The sequence below is a fragment of the Charadrius vociferus genome, unplaced genomic scaffold (assembly GCF_000708025.1).
Source record: "Charadrius vociferus isolate BGI_N301 unplaced genomic scaffold, ASM70802v2 scaffold162, whole genome shotgun sequence".
Lineage (NCBI taxonomy): Eukaryota > Metazoa > Chordata > Aves > Charadriiformes > Charadriidae > Charadrius > Charadrius vociferus.
In genome coordinates this window covers 1,466,089-1,483,374 of record NW_009647236.1, presented here as the reverse complement: position 1 = coordinate 1,483,374, position 17,286 = coordinate 1,466,089, and the positions used below count along the sequence as shown (strand labels likewise).

At 43.2% G+C, this 17,286-nt stretch overlaps 1 protein-coding gene across 1 annotated transcript in view; it reads right to left on the bottom strand.

The window, feature by feature from the left end:
- GSK3B (glycogen synthase kinase 3 beta) overlaps window positions 1-17,286 on the bottom strand; it is a 99,927-nt gene continuing 82,641 nt past the window's right edge. The window contains exons 9-11 of the mRNA XM_009879945.1: window positions 12,702-12,888; window positions 7,430-7,528; window positions 1-492 (exon numbers count right to left, since the gene is read on the bottom strand). Coding sequence (XP_009878247.1) covers window positions 425-492; window positions 7,430-7,528; window positions 12,702-12,888 — 354 coding nt within the window. The 3' untranslated portion in view covers window positions 1-424. The remainder of the gene's footprint in view (window positions 493-7,429; window positions 7,529-12,701; window positions 12,889-17,286) is intronic.

The window sequence follows — 17,286 nt, the reverse complement described above, 5'->3', positions numbered from 1 at the left end:
TTTGGTTTTTTTTTTTTTTTTTTTTTTTCCTTCTTTCTGTTGTGGAAGGGGGCATGAGGCAAGAGTCCTGGTTCTGAAGTACACAACAGCAAACTTCCAACATGAAGAGATTGTCGAGGGGAGAGACATTGGTGTGTTGTATTGCTCCGCTTTCCCTCCTCCCCCCACCTAGTCCCCTGCCCCGGACACCCTGCAGAGTGAGAATACAATGAAACTGGTTTGTATTTATAGATATTTTACAAGGTTAAATAAGAACAACAATAATAATAAAAAATTGAACACTAAAATGAACAGGTTGGTTGGTTTGTTGGTTTTTTTTTTTTTTTTCCTCTTTTTAATTTTCTTTCCAAATGTGACCAGTGTTGCTGAGCAAGACTCAAATTACTGGTGATTTTTCCTGTGCAGCTGGCTGCTTGGTACCGGTTCAGGTGGAGTTGGAGGCTGATGCTGTAGCTACACTATTGGTCTGAACTCGTTCTCCTGCGTTAACATCTGCAAACGACAGGCAAAAGGAAGGGAAGAGAGAAAAACAACCAGTATTACCTCCAAAATACAGACACATTTTGAACAATAGCTATGACATTCTCTGTGCAGGGAAACCCACAATTCCCACCGAGGTGCCGTTTGGTCAGGATGCTCTCCCGCCTTCAGGGGGTGCAGATGGAACGGTTCAGTCTGGGGAGAGGGTGGGAAGATGGTCTTTAAGCAGGACAAAGGGAACATCGAAGGCTGAGGGTTGCAGGCGGGCACGCAAACACCCAGCTGGGCTCTAGCAGATTTTGCAGGATGTAACATCGTTTGCGCGGTGTTAATTCACCCACGTTACATTCCAGTAAATCTAACTGCAAGGCAAGGCACACTGGCATCACCAAAGCTAACGCATCAGGTATCTGCGGCCACTAGAAGGTTCCATGTTGGTGCTGAAGTTTCATATTGTTTGGCCTTCTTGTATCAAAGGTGTTAATTGTGTGAATGAGCACACACAATCAAAGTGATGAGCCTGCTTCCCTGGCAGAAACAGCTTGTGTGTTCGTGTGTAATCCACGTGCTTGTTGCCTCAGAAAACATCTTTCAAGTCTACTGCTTTATTCTGTGTTGCTCAACCAAAGTTGGACCAACCACCCTCTGAACTGGCGAAGCAGATTAACATCAAGGCCTGGAGTCAGTGACGAGGTTTACACAAGCATATGACATTGTTAGGGGATTGGGTCTCTGCAGTAAATGGTCTCCAACACCTTCTCTTCTCTGGGAGGGACAGTGCTCTGCATTGGTCACAGGATCATGGACACGTGTCAAAGTGCATTCCAAGAAAACACAGGGTTTACAAAGAAATACCAAAAGGAAATTCACTGTAACTGTGTTTTCACAGGCTACACGCATCAGGTATTTTCTCTAAAAAAATTGTTCTTGGTATTGGAAGAGTTGGTAGGGGAAAAAAAATAAATGCACTGACTTCATCTGGAACCATCCTATGAAGTACCTAATTAGCACGGTCACAAAAGGTAAAGTGGATAAATGGTTAAACACATGAGATACTCAACACAACAAATACAGGGTGGGAAAAAGATACTAAGTCAGGTTTCCTACAAGAGACCGTTGTGCATTTCTCCCACTGAATTTAAGTAAGGTTAACTGCAAAGCTATCAATACTGCAACAGGAGAAAAAAAGACTTATTATCTCAGTACAGAAGAGGGCAGACTGGGCAAACAGTGCATTCGAAAGACATGAGGAAAAGGGCATATAAAAATAAAGAACAGATTTAATAGATTTACTGACCTCAGACTGAAGGACAGTATGACCAGCATAAATGACAGACACGACAAAATACTACTAGTGGGCAGTGGGGGTGCAGTAATACTTCTCCAGCACGTAAGAGCTTGTGAGGCAACGCTCTACAGTCACCTCTTAACAAAACCTCTCTCCTCTCCTGGCACAGGGACCCAACCCTAGTTGGAAGTGCAGCTGTGAGCAAAGGCAATGAAGTGAAGGAGAGTCTAGAGATGGGTAGCACTTGCTGAGTGACAAATTAAGTAACATACACAGACAACGATAACAGAAATAGGAAATCAAACAAACAGCAGCATCCAGGAATACAAGGGACAAGTGGGAAGAGAGGATGACGCCTATTTGAAAAGGATATGCCGCGAGGAGCACGTGGGAAGAAAGGGAAATCCTCCTGTGGGCAGAGGATGCCAGACTACTGCTCTGGGAGACTCCTGTTCCCTTTCCGCTTGCCCCAAATTAATTGCAATCCCTCTCTCACTAAGGAATGACTATCATGATAAAAAAAAAGCTCGTGCAGTTAAAGCACCAAGGCAGCATGACGACAGTACCAATATTATCTGGAAAGCTAGCCTTGCACGCAAGAGACATCCTCCTACGTGGAGAATTACCCTGAAGCAGCAGTTCTCAAATCCCACATGCATGCAGACCAACGATGACCACAGAAATCAAAAGCCAGACAGGTAATAGTTTCCACACCTTAAACTCTCACTGTGCCTGTTCTAGATTAATTTTCAGGTATGGATAAATTCCAGTTAATGCAACATCTGCCATGCCTGATGCAAGCAGTCCAGCTGGAGTCTGTACTGTTGGCAGAGGATCTCTCTGTATGCGTGCAAAAAGTCCTTGTATTTCATTTGCTGAAATGAAATACGCCTTTTGATCTCCTATTCCTGAAGACAGCAGTGGCTGAAATCGTTATCATTACATTGCTACTGAGCAGAGATAAAGAAAAAAAAAGGAGGGGATGGAGGTCCTTCATGTAACATATATAACATATGCTCCTTTTCTATCATCAGTCTAATAGGGGAGTTCCTAAGAAATATATATGCCACATGTTAAAAAGAAAATAAACCAGGTAATGCAGCCTGAGACCTTTTACATGGGCTTTTTCACAACAATATATAGAAGCCCACCCAGGCTGGGAAAGGAGTGCAGAGCGGGCTCAAGGCTTTACTGGCTCCAAACATGGAAGAAAATGCAGTATTTTGACATTCCAGCTTGTTCTTTGACTCTGCATTGACAGGGCATTTTGGGGGAACAAAGAGGGGGCTTGTTCCAGCACCTCTTTGCTGAAGTGCCAGAACAGGAGCACAACCGGAGCATGAGGGTCTCTGGACGTTCGCTTACTCCTCCTCACCATAAAAAAACAGTATTTCAGCATAAGTGAAGAAAATCTAGGCCTTCAGCAATGTTGCTAAAACATCTGCTTTGTGAAGCAGTGGCCTGCGCCACCATGGAAGCCCTGCTGGGAAGCGAAGCTAGGAGCTGACGTGCAGCTTTCTGGTATGGGACAGATGACTAACACCGCAGCCTGCGGCTTGAGGTCAGGGCAGCCTCTTTGCCCTAAACTACCAACCTGACACCACTGCCTGTGTAGGCAAAAAAATCACGTTAGGGCTTAAGAGTCAGCCACTTCTAAAACTTCTTCCAAACAGAGGGCAAAAGTATCTCATCAATGTAAAGCACCTCCTCCAATTCAGCTTTTCCCTCCGAGGAATAACGCCTCAGCCTTCTTGGAGGGTATGTGACACTCCTTAGACACCTCCCGGAAAGGAAAGATGGGGCTACAGTTCAGAGAAAGACAGAGACGCCAACTCAGTCTGAGAAAGCCCATTAGCACTAATGACAGCATTAGTTGGTTGGATTTGTAATGCTGACAGTCTGTGCTACTCATCTGCAAAGATACAGAAACAAAACTACCACCTGCCTGGAAGTCCTCACAGGACAGCTGAGGAGACAAGTGAAAGGAGGAGAAAAGCCCAGTTTTCCTATTGTGTCTGCCTATGGATGTAGAAATCCAGGGCTCGGAGCAAAACTGGCGAGCCTGAAACACCCAAGTTTTACTCCTCTAACTGTCATGGACTGATCCCTGTGCTGAGATTGCAGAAGCCTGAGCAAATTGCTTGCCCCTCTTCTCCTGGTTAAGGAATGAAAGTTTTCCAAAATTCCTTCAATGGGAATACTGTACATGCACTAAATCTTAATTTTATGGAGCACCGTGGTCTTTTTCAACTGCCACACACTGGCAGGTAACACCAGCTCTAATCTGTTTTGTTGCTGAAAGTTCAGGCACACCACTGCATTTGGGATTATATGGGATCAACACAGCAGGATGCCTAAGACAATGATCCCAGCATCCCCGCAGGCACAACTCCCCTGCAGATGGCAATTATGCTCTTCCCATCTTAAAGCTGACTAACAGAGAGGTAACTACTGCTGCTGGCTGATCCAGGAAGAAAAACATGTAGTCACACAAGCAGATATGCCTTCGGCTTGGCGTGCATGCTCCTCCTCCTCCAGCTAGATCAAGTCAGCATCCACACGAACAAAGCTGCACTGGCATTTTTAATCAATGGCCAGCATAATTCACAGAAAGTTAGCACACCATTTCAAGCAGGGGCAAATAACTCCCATGTTTCTTTTCCTCCACTTTGCTTTAGACATGCCATTAATGTCACAGAGAATTTCTCATAAACATTTACTAATGCTGGTGCAGCAAGGCTTCACGCTCCCACTGCAAAGCCAAGTTCCATTAGTACAGCGAGTCCAGCTTTATGTCTCAAGAGAACAGGACATTTTGAGTGTTACAAAAATGTAATTGTAAAACTACCTACAATAATTTCCTTGCATTTAAGATCATGATCCCAGGATTACTGTTGCATTGGTCAGTTGAAATCACCACTGCGAATATATCAGTTAACAAAATTACGCGTTTTGGATAACTTTTAAAAATGCATACGTGCGTCATATTAGTTAGCACAAGGGCTAGTATTGCTGGCTTGATGCAACCTGCACTGTTAACATGGTACGTTGAAAAGTCAATCTTTCCGTCTCTCAACACCACTCCTAAGTCTGCTGGCAAACACTACTTTGCCAGGCTTCAGACAACTAGACCTCATTTTTCTAGTTATTCTCCAACTATCACCCTGCCGTGGTGCATGATAGAAAGTAGTGCTTTACAGCTTATCAAAAAGCTGAGATTCTGACATGGCTGCCTACCAACGTGACAGCTATGAAAATGGAGTAACTGTCTGCAAGCAGGTAACAGCCCAGCTGGCTTATCTACAGAGATGAGTTAGTGCACTGTATTTCCATTGATGTGCACCTGTGCCTCACGCTTACAGAGCGGGCAACTACGCTGGACATAACAGTGGACACTTGAACCTCAGTATCAGTTCTGTCTGCTAGAGGGAGACAAGAGTTCCACACTAATAATATGGATTACAGTTACATGCAGCTTGCTTTGCCCTTGGAATTGCCTTGAAAGCCACATTTTGTACCATCATCACCACTCAAAGTCGTTTCTGGTCTTGTACTGCTTAGTCACGTTAGCAAACGTTTCGCAGAAGAGCCTCCTGCCTATTGGGATGCCCTGGGTTAGCTGGGAGAGTTGCTCCCATGCTGCTTTAGCAGTTACTGAAAACCCAGAAATTTACTTATCTGGGATATGCAGGAGGTACAGGGAAGGGAGGGACCTCTTCTATGAAAAATCTCTTGCTAAGTGTAGCATCAGCATGCAAAGCACAACAGATTAACATAACCTCATACAGGACCTAATCCCAAAAATCACAACTCTGATGACACTCCTACTGCCTGCTGTGAGGACCCCCTGTGAGTAAGAAACTACAAGCCAGCTGTGCTGCAGAAACCCAAAAGCTGCATGTTGTCCAACAGTGAACTTGATTTCATAATTGCTTTCCAAGCTGCCAGGATATATTTTTGAGTTTTGAACTATGAATAAGAGGTCCTACCCCAATTCAGCGCACTGCTTGTAAACAGGAGGTTTAAAAATGTTGACACCAGTAAGGTGGGGTTGGTTTTGGATTTTCTTTTAGTACACTTCACATATAGGACTCAGCCTAATGCATTTTTTCCCCATATGAGCTCTTGGACAGTGCTGAGTGAAAATAGACTTAACCCCATTCATTCCTCAAGACTTGTATCTTGGCAAAGAGAACTCCTTAAAAAGCATGGAAGGGACACTACATGAAACAGTATTTTTCAGAAGGGCTTAAAATAATTTTCCATGTTTGTATTTTGTAGTTTTTCAATCACTTTTACTACTGTATCTGCTTTTTTTTCCCCCTCACTCATTGTTGAGCAACAGATGCACATAAGAGGGAAACAGAGAACATGACTATTTGCAAAATACTGCCAAGTGTATGAAACAAACACACTAAATTTGAAAATAGCAATTTTGCTTTCTCTGTAATTCAGACCACATAAATTGTACTGGCTGTAGCTTTTATTTACTGCTACTACGTTTTCAGAAAGAAGCCTCCTCTTTCACACCTGTATACATCTGTCCTGGACTATGAAAATGTTTTCTATACAGCACTGGCTGGACCAAGCACATCTGATACCAGGTAACTGTCCGGCACATCAACCTGCAAACACTTTCTTGCACATTTCAAGAATACCTTTTTAATTAGGGCTTCTGCTTATCAGCTATCTTACACTGAGTAAGCGCCCTCCAACACAAAAAGGGGTCACAGCCCTCGTTAAATGGAACTGACTTGCATACAGGATACGTATGGAAGCACACCCATTTTGCAGCCTGCCTTTGGTTGCCCAAGCTCCGAGACAGCTGGCTGTCGTGCTGACTCAGGGCTGACTCAGAGGAAGAGTGCCATGTACTGAATCACCTCTGCCACACCTAGGATTTTCTCTGGGAGTCGCCCAACTGATATTACCCAGCTTTTAAGCTTTCACTGGAAACAGAATACAATATGGAGTGGCTACAGGCCAACAGTGAGCTTTTAAAAGGTTTCTGACAGAAACTTGAGAAAGTGTGAGAGAGGCAGAAAAGAAATTCACTCAGTGCTGGCCAAAACCCAAAAGCATCTGCCTTGTGCCCGAAGATGACACAAGCGAACTCAGTAAGAAGCAACTGCAACTACTTAGATGAGGCAGTGAGCACACTGACTGAACTCCCTAACCAGACTTTTAAGTGCTATTGCCTTTGGGGAAAAATCCTTTCCATCCGCGCTCCACGGAGGCCATGTGTACTGAAGCTAGCTGTTGCTTCCCTTCCTAGGCATCACAAACTCATGCTCCAAGTCCGTGTTAATTTCAGGCTGACTGAGAGCTCAGAAATTAAGTGCAAACCAATCCACAAGGATTGCTAAAAAAACAGGGGAGGTAATAATTTTTTTTTTAATACTGGAAGTCTGAGCGAGAAGGACCAACAAACTACACAGTCAAATGTGGAGTCTAAGTGCCCTGGGTTAGGATTTGGGTTGGTGACCACAGCTGGTACCCAAATGACCACCTACCAAGAGCAAGTTTCAGGTGACGCTGGAACGAACCCTTCTTCCCTGTTCACCTCGAGGGCCGAGGTGGCTCACGGACCGCAGCAGAGGGACGGTGCCTGGGCAGGGGAAGCGAGGGTGGGGAGGGAGGCAGGCAGGCGCATGTTCTCACCTGAGGCCGCTGTAGCGTTTGTAGGGGTTGAAGCAGCTGCTTGGTTCCGGGCATGAGCAGGGATGAGGATCGAAGCCAGAGATGGGTTACTTGACAGTTCTGGAGGGGAGGTGGAACAAACAGAGTTAGCTCATCGTCCACGAAGAGCCCCGCAAGCAGGCTCAGCTCCTCGGGTTTAACCCCCGTAACAGCAACCTTGGGTGAAACACATGCCCTTACAGCCAAAGGTCACGTTACGTTTTCTTCTTTGCCAACCAGCAAGAGGAAACCACAGCAATATTTGGCTAGGCAGTCTCCAGAGCAAGACTGCCAAAACTACAAGTAGTGGTGCAAAGGAATTATTTCCTAGAGAAAGACAGCGGCTTGGGAGTTACAAAGAACCAGCCAAGCCTGCTCCTTATCAACGGTGTGATAACAATGATTCCTTCTGAGCACTGGAAGGATTCCCTTCACAAACCCACTTGCAATCAGTCTCAAGGAGAAGGCTGGTAACGGTGGTGCTGCTTTGGGCACTGGTTCAGCAAGCAGGCAGCTGCCCCAGTTGCTCCAAGAGCTTCAGGGATTCAGTTCTTTGGCTCACTCAAGCATCACTTTCTCAAGGACCCAGGAACCCAACACCAATCTCTTGCAGCAGTCTCCTTGAGCGAGGCCAAGAAGAGGTGACATCTCCTTTAAAAGCACAAGGAAAGGCAAAGGGAATTGGTCTGCTGGGCAATTTAAATGGACAACAAAATGATGCAACCATTCTTTCTGAAGACATTAACCAAGGAAAAAATAGTCATGTCTTTTAGGCTCCAAATCTAATATAGCTTCAATGTGTATCAGAACGAGAAATAGGCATCTTACAGCCACAACTGTGGGAGGATTAAGGGCAACACATTGCCAACAAATGACAATCTTCTGGCACCCTTTCAAGAGAATCTAGTGCCTCACAGAAGGTGGGACTGAGCTGAGACAAGACAGGTCCTGTTTGTTTCAGAAACAGGAGTGACTGTCTCTTGAGAAAGCAACATCCGGCGAAAAGGATGTGGTCACCTCACGGAACGAGACTGATGACTTTTGGAGCTACAGGAGGTCATCTGGAGGAGAAATGAGAATAGACAGCTTTTTACATAAGACCTCCAGATAACAAGGGTTGTGCAGAAACCAATCCAAATCATGCCATGGGTTCAGTAAGGTGGTTTTGTACAGTCTTAAATTATTTGGGCTCATTTTTAAGAGCCTCTTGCTTTTCTTTAACACAAGTTTTAAATTTAGGGCCTAAAGGGATCAGTAATCTACTAGGCAATTTTTTTTTTTCTCCATTAAGTTACATTAAGTTTCTTTACTGCTGGGAGGGCAAGATGCAGAAGACTCTCCTCTGCTTACAAGCCTCTTATCACAACTCATTTTGAGACTGCCTTTCAGCACTTACGAACACAAGCCCCAGTCTAGAACCAAACACAAGTTGCTACATTACCTGCAACCCATCCAATCTATCCTGTAATACTCCATTCAGGTCTAGGCAAACCTAGCTCGTCAATCTAGAAAGCCTCAATACTCACAGCATTTGCACATATACTAATCTTCAAGTTCGTGTGGGAATAATTCAGAATGCATGTCTCCATTTTAAATGGAAAAAATAAACTGAAGGAACATGAATCCTCACGCGTCAAAGCTGAACACCCGTGATAAACCTATACTTTAATAGTATCTTGGGTATTAGCCGCTCCACGCTAGAAAATGTTGCTCCCTTAGTATTTATTCCTAAGCCATTTCTTACATCTGTTATTACTGGGAATCTGCTGTTTACCTCACTCTTTTGAAAGCTTCTGTCATCCCTGCATTATTTTCTGCTCATCACTGGCAGCAATATGGGGTTATGACCCAAACAAAAGCAGAGCAAAAACGTCAAGGAAACCAAACATTTGCTGCCTGCCAGCGCTAAGCAGTGCCTCAAGGATGCAGCTATACACTGCCTGCATCGCTGCAGCCAAAGAACCAGCTGATCCGACGGAACACCACAGTTCCAACGGCACTTCAACCCCATTCTCACTCCTCTCATATGTTCATCTAATGCCGTCAGAACACCTCCTTTCACCGCACCAATTATGGCAAATATACTGGTTTTTGTTGTTTTTAAGGCAAGTGCAACCACTTTTCTGAAGCTACCTTAAAGAACTTGCATAGACTACAAGACTGATCTTGTTCCCTTCTTCTCAAACCCCACATTATCTCCCTTGCTATGAAGTTTCTTAAATTGAGCGTGCTCCGAATGTCTCGATGCTTCAGTTAGAGGAGCAGGTCAATTTGGACAAGAAATAACCAAAGTAAATTGAACTCTTTTGGCTGAAGTTTAAGAGCAGCTTTGTTTGAGAACTTGTTTGAATTTTTGTTCTACCATATTTTTGCAGCTATCCTGTCTGTAAGGATAAGATATGTCAATATCAAGGAAAAAGCTTCTCCTGTGGTATACGCAGTCTACAAAGTATTGAGAACCTCTGTTCTCGGTGATTTCCAACACAGTATTTGGACAAGCTGTTGAATTGTAGCCTGCTTATCTAAATCAAACTTGCAATTCAAGGTTGGGTTAATTACAACCACCGACACATTACAAGAAGTTTAGGAAATGGTAGTCATTTCACAGATTGTTTGAAAATTCAGTGTCTAAGAGAAAAATTGCTTTCTGTGCCCTCTGTCTTGCAGGCCTAACAGCCACTGAACTGCAGCTCTGTGGCTAGTGGAGATACCTCCTTGGCCAAAATAATTTTTTCAAATGCCAATTAGCATATAACGTTTGTTTAAATACTAAGAGAAACCTACAGTCAAGACATTAAGAATGACCAGATAAAGCTCTCTTTGACAGACCTCACTGCTACGATAAAGTAAGCACCTCTATGACCCACAACTACTACTGGCAGCCGAAGATCACGATCTTCATCTTTCATGTACTCCCACTGCTTTTTTTTTTTCCTAGACTATCTAAGCAGCATCAGTGCCCAGATCAACAGATTTGGCATGAGGCTTAGGTTCTTTCTGAAAATCAATCCCATGTGTTAAAGGTTAGATTTATGTTGTTATTTCTAACAGTTTTGCCTTCAGGCCTTCTGCAGCCACCTCCTACTTCATAGGCTTCGGGCAACTGGATATAGCCAAAATAAACACTTTTTCTAGAACTTGATATTGTCTGTTGAAAACAAATGCCATTCAAAACAAAAGGATGTATTTCATTACTTTTAAATTACCACAGATGACTTGACATGAGTCATCATCTGATTTCCAATGACCTGATCTATTTCGCAGTTGGGATTTCTGCTCTGGACTGGCCAATTCAACAGGAACTTGCACAGTCTGGCTAAAGACTGAGGACTGCACAGTGGTCACAAAAGGAGCGAAAACTTCTTGCGTATCTTAAGGTCATAATCAGGACTGCTGCTACATGAGAATCACTGCTGCACATTTATTAATTACAAAGGTCTTAAAATCACTGCACTAAGCAATGTATTTATTTATTTATTTCAAAAAACTCTGGTTATTTTTTTTGAGTTTGGCTGGTCACCTGCAACACAGCTTATTTGGAAATACGTTAATGACCAGCCTCTGTCCTGCCTTCCCTTTTTAGATGGTAAAACTGGCACCTGCTGATGACAGAAACCTGCTTTTTTGAATCTTAAGGAAATCACCCTACTGGAACTGATGTCTCTTGCTGTTCCCACAAGTCACTGTGCAAGGAAAGAGCACATTAGCTCCTTAGGATGGCAAGAGAGGAGCTTTAAATTTGCTTGAGCGTTAGGGTAGCTTACCCAGCAGTTCTCACACTGCCTACGGGGAAACCAGGGACACATCCCCAATACATACATTTATATTTCCCCTAAGGATTTTTAAAAAGACTCACTACAGAGCTTTCCAACCCTTTTTAAAATCCTTGTTTTCATGTAGTAGACAGGCCCAATCTTAACATTATTAAGAAACAATTAATAAGAAATCTAAAAGAACAGGAGTGAAGCTGTATTAAGATACTGGGTTCAAAGCTATCTTAGCTCCTGAAGATGGCCTAAGAGTATGGAAAGACGACAATTCATGAATACTGCTACAAGGAAGGACTGGTAACATAACTACTAAATTCATAACAACAGATGCAGGAATCAGCACAAAGGACTGTGATCTGGAAGCACCAGCTATTTTCTTGAACGCTTTAAGGTGTTCATGCTTCAGTAATGTTGTACTATGTTCACTATATTTACCTTCTGCTAGGCAGCCACTCAAAGCAAATTAAAAGTTTATTTCCAGACAGCTTAAAATATTACTTTATACAGACACAAAGCTTTTTGCCCCTCCCCTTTGAAAAATGAAATAAAAGGTCTCCACATGTTCAAGAGGGGTCTGTTTCACGTTTTGGCAGATGGGCACTGCATGCAGTAAAGAGTTTGAAAAATTACATTGATGCTAACTGAGACAAAAGGTGTTTTAAACTTTCAACAGAAAATACACACAGATCTATTCTTGCTCAAAGGGTGAGAATTGGCAGCTAATCACTTAAAAAAAAAAAGTGCTGCAAAATTAATTACTAGCATATTTGTTTGCCATACTTCTCACACTCTCTGCCTTGGCAGGCAAAACTGTTCTAGGGTGGATATCAGTTTTAAATTTCTGATTTCTGTGGGAAAAAAATACATGAATGGTTTTAAAATTTGATACCAGTCTGGCTTCAAATAAAAAAAAAAGTTAGTTGTCTGTCATTTTTACAGCTTCTAAACGATTGAGTCAATGTAATGCCAGATGAACTGCACAGCACACAAAATCTGGACACTAGAGCCTCTGTATTTATCTCACAGCCAGAACCAAAATGTGCAGCAACACTACAAACCTCCCTGCCAAACCTAATATGCATTACTCCTTGCTATGCCGTTTCAGGTATGAAGGAGCAGGATCATCTCAAAAACGATAATCTAATCTCCACGGTCCACTAACTGTGATATTTCACACAAATCCATCCGCTAGGTTGCAGACATTGAACTGCAAACATAAGTTGTGTTAATGCAATGCAGTAACAACCCTCAGTCCCCTGCACTAAATTTGAATCGAAGGCACCAGGCATGTGAAAATCCTGTAACTCATTTCTCCAAGTCCCTTTCTGCTCTTTTGGAAATGGACAGCTGGTTACACAACCACTTCATAACCTTAGTCCTGCTCAGAGATTTTTTACTTTTGAGGGAGCGAGATCTGCATTACAGTGAACATTTATCCCAGTGCTGCTTCCGAAAGAAGGGATCCTTCAACGCTCACAGGCTACCTTGAGTGGTGAAATTGAAGAGTGCAGGTTTCTCTCGCCCATTTGGTAACTTGACATTTGGGTCCCGTAGTTCATCGAAGAAAGAATGCGCACAGGCCTCCAGGGGAGTCAGGCGGGCAGTGGGGGTGTACTCCAACAGACGGCTACATAGCGCAATTGCTTCTGGTGGAGTGCGGGGCCGGAAGACCTGAAAAAAACCAAACAAAACAAGCAAGGAGAAACAGGTTGTCTGGGTATGCTTCTTTTCTTTGCCGACCAGAAGCAAGTCAGCGCAATTAAACCTCTCATTGCCCAACAAGCTGGAACAAACTTGCGGTTTGTGCTAATCAAAGTCCTCCAGTAAGTATGGGAAAAATCCAGTTCCTGGGGTTGGGAAAGGGTTAATTGCAACGTCTTGCACTAGAGTGAGGGTGCAATGCCAGCAAGAGACTTCATGAGAGCGCACTCAGAAAAACAACTTTAAGAATGAAGGGGAAACTCATTCAAAAATCATGACAAACACACACGGGTGCTACCAGCCATGCATATGGGGTGGAGTGAAGGTGGGGAGGAGGGTTCAAATGAGCAGGATTCACTAAATGTAAAAATTGAATAAGGCCGCACTATGGTTTTGGGTTGGGTTTTTCTCTTTAGTGAATGAAGTCTTACTAACATGGACTTTTGCAGGCAGGCAGGTCAGATTGTTGCTATGGAGGCTGCTGTTCAACTTTGGAGAACAACAAGGAAAGCACGGGTGGGGTGCAGGAAATGTCTGGCTCTAATTCGTGAGCTACTCCTTCTGTGACCTTATTCTGGCAAGTCATTCCCATAAGTTTACTGGGATAATTCCTGCACATTTGGTATTTGTAAGGACAGCTGTTTACTCTAACAGATCTTTACCTTGAGTGATTACAAAAAGTTCTTCACTGTAGCTTTCTTTTAAAGCTCTAAGAATGGTTCCACCCGCCACTAATCACAGCCCCATCCTCCTTTCTCATTAGGTCAAAAGCCAAATATGCGCTAATCATGTACATGCCCTGGATGGCCTCCTCAAGCACTTGTCTCTCACTATGTTGCAGGTGATACACAGGCTGGGGAAAAGGGAGTGGGGTAGGTGCAAGTGTTAAGTTCTGATGCCAGCATTTTTGATAAAAATTGAGCTAATCCACAATGCTCTTGCACCAGTGCAACCCAAGCCACACAGCACCAAGGAGAAAAAAAAAAAATAAAAAATCAGTGCGTGACATGCTAATTAATCGCAGATGAGGAACTTGCACAGGCACTCCTTAAATAGGTTTTAAACCGAAGACATATATGCTCTCTTGAATGAGAATAAAATACAAATGCTAAGATCTCCAGGGACTGAAATTTTATCCCCTTGGTGCCCAGTTGGCTCAGGAGCACCCGGGTTTGGTGCCATACGTGCTGTACTAATTTGTGTGGCAGGGAATCCCGATTCAGGCAGTCAAAAGAGCCAGGTCACCGAAAGAGCAGAATTTATTTCTACTACCGGGTTATTGCAAAACAAACCAAAAAAGTTTTCACACAAGGCCTATAATAACAAAAAGAAAGGCTTTAGCTTAACACTGCTGGCAGAGAACCTCTGCTGACTGCTGTGCCGCGAACATATGGTCACGTGGAAGGGCAGCAGAAGCTGCTCTGTGCCCGCTGCTTCTGCAGAGCTGGGATTGCTGACCGCAGGGCACAGTGGATGCCAGTATCACTCCCAAGTCAGCGCCTGACCAGAACAAAATCTAAGACTGCCTCCAATTAAAAAAAAAAAAAAAAAATCAAAACCAAAAAAAAACCCCAAACCACCACAAACTTTTTTTTTTTTTTTTTACCAAGGCAAACAGCACAAATGAGTATGTCTTGAGGTAAATCCACAGAAGTGAAGTCGCTTGGTATTTAACGTGAAGTAAAACTACTGAGGTCTCCCTCATCTACCTTTGCACTGATATTTTAACAGTTTGACTTACCACAGCTTGAAACTGAAGTACTTCACTCTTAGCCGTGTTTTTCCCTCAGGACAGCTCGTGTATCAGCTACTATACAGATTTTAAATAGAAAATAATCTTTTCTTTTTTCCCCTTAAGGCAAAGGCAACAAGCCTTTATCTTGAGCAAATTAGTAGGCAGGCAGTCACAAATCTGCCACCTGTAAAAGGAGAACTCTTACTGTCCACTTAAACTCCTCCTTGTTATCTGTTTCCTAAACTCAGTTGAAAACTGCCCAGCCTGCCTTTGGATCAGAAATTAGATACTTGAGGCAGGCAGATCCTGAAGTCTGCCCTAACTGCTTCAAACCAGGGAGGGAAAAAAAATAAAAAAAAATACATTAGAAGGCCTCACATGGCCTCCCCCTGCAACAAGTGGTGACTAACACATGAATTGAGTTACAGGTCTATGCCCATCTCATCACCTTGTGTTACAATATTCGTCTGACTGCTGCCTCAAGGGTGCGATTTGAACTCAAATATTCCACTTCTAGCATTTCTCTCCTTTTTTTCAAGGCTAGACCTAGTAATTTGAAAAAATGTTTAAGTACATACCCGTACTCCTGAGGTGAAATGTCCTGTTCCTGACGAGTCCTAAAGATGATAATGCAGTGAAATAATCCAAACAGGGGGAGTCAATCCAAAAGAGAATAGTCCAGCAAGGAAAAATATAGCCAATATTATAAGAAATCCATGGTGTGGGGGACATAGAAAATGTTTATACAATTAGAAACTTTAAACATCAGTCTCCATAGCAGCAAGTCCAACTTCACCACAGTGTATGCCAAAAAAATCGATTGTGCAATGGTGAGGCATAGTATAGAAACATTTCTAGATTAAATTTATGTTCCAATGCCAGTGCATTCACTAAAAAAATAAAAAAAATTGAAATCAAAACTCTAACTTGAACTAAAAGGTAATTGAAATTCCCATCATAAAGAATTTTTAGTCCTTGGCCCCGGATATAAACGTCCACAGACAATGGGGCCAGATTAGTTTGTCCCCAAAGGTGCATCCCACTTGTAAATCTGTCTCAGAAATAGAATGTAAACTTTGGGTTTGTTTGTTTTTTTTTAAATTAATTTATTTGTTTTATTTTCCAAAAAAACCAAACCCCTAGCAATTTATAATTTGTGCTGAAGAGAAAGTAAAAATCTGAGATCTGTACTTTTAATTTGGATGCTTTCAATTTGCGTGAGCTATGAGTGCCTCAGGCCGCCGCGGATTATTCTCCATTTTGGATTGACTTCCCCTGCCACTGGATTTTGTTTGCTGGCGTTATCTCTTTAGGATTCTTCAGGAACTGGACGTACCACCTCAGGAGTGCGGGTATGGACTGAATTTCTCTCTATTGTGGGTTTATTCCCCCTCATACCCGTCGCACCCATTACTTAAGAAATTTTTTTCCCCTCAATTTGTCCCCTCCCGCCTCCCGTTTGAATAACGCCCTAAGAAATAAAAGCGAAAACCCCTGCGGTCTTCTAGTTCTTCCCATTCAACACAGTTCCACCGGGAAAGCTGCCCAATTCGCCCACCGAGAACTACACGAGTGGCTGCTGCCCGCGGCAAGGGGTACGCCAGCACTTCCATGCCATGGGGCGCCAGTGCCAAGGCAGTGCCCGGCCGGCGCTCCGTGGTGGGAAGGGGTGGGAGGCAGGACGGACAGACGGCGGGACTCATGAGCCGTGAAGCCCCTCACGCATACGGCTCAGCAGGAGATTAAGGTCTCTGTAGTTCTCAGTGAGGGAATCGATTTAGTAAATAATCCGCGGATTATTTTTAGTCTGCGGACTAAAATTTAGTGCACGGACTAAAATCCGGCCCATCGGAGCAAAGTCTGTCTCGGTCTAAAATACATCTGGGTGAACGCAAAAGAAAAAAAATTAAAAAAGAAAGAAAAAAGGAGAAAGAAAAAAAAAAGGAAAAAAGCTAAGTGCACAAAGTAAAGTGTTTGGGCGGACTAACATTTAGTATGCAGACTAAATATGGCCGGGCAAAAGGCACAGCAAGTCCACAAATGAAAAACAAAAATAAAACACTGACAGGAACTTTTAAAGCAATCAAATACTACCCCACCGGCGCAGCAATTCATTTTTCTAAAATGAAACAAGACCTTGTATAAGGCTATTTGTCCACAGGAGGGACCGAAGGCTCAAGTTTTCATTTTAAAAAATGAACCTGTTTTGGAGATAAACAAATGCAAAAAAAAGGCTTTACATACAATATTCTTCAAGGAAAATTTGCACTTGCATAACTCAAAACCTCTTGTTTCTGCAAAGCAAATGAATTTCAGGCTGAGACCCAGGTCGCTGGTTTTTGTGTTTGGTTGGGTGTTTTGTCGGATGAGTTACAAAAATCTCTGAATGATCATGTCAAATGGAAATGCTGACTCATCCAAACCCACAGCTTTTGGTGCTTTTGGTTTTTTTAGCTTCCCCCTCAGGTCCCAATAAATCTGTACCTCACCAAAAAGCTGAGGGACCAGCGCAAGTTCTTTCTTTGTTCAGGCATGCTGCTGATGCTCAAATGCTGACAGATCATAACAGCTAGACGGCAAGGCCAGACACACTGCTTTCTCCTTTCTAAGTTATACTGCTATAAATGCAAAAT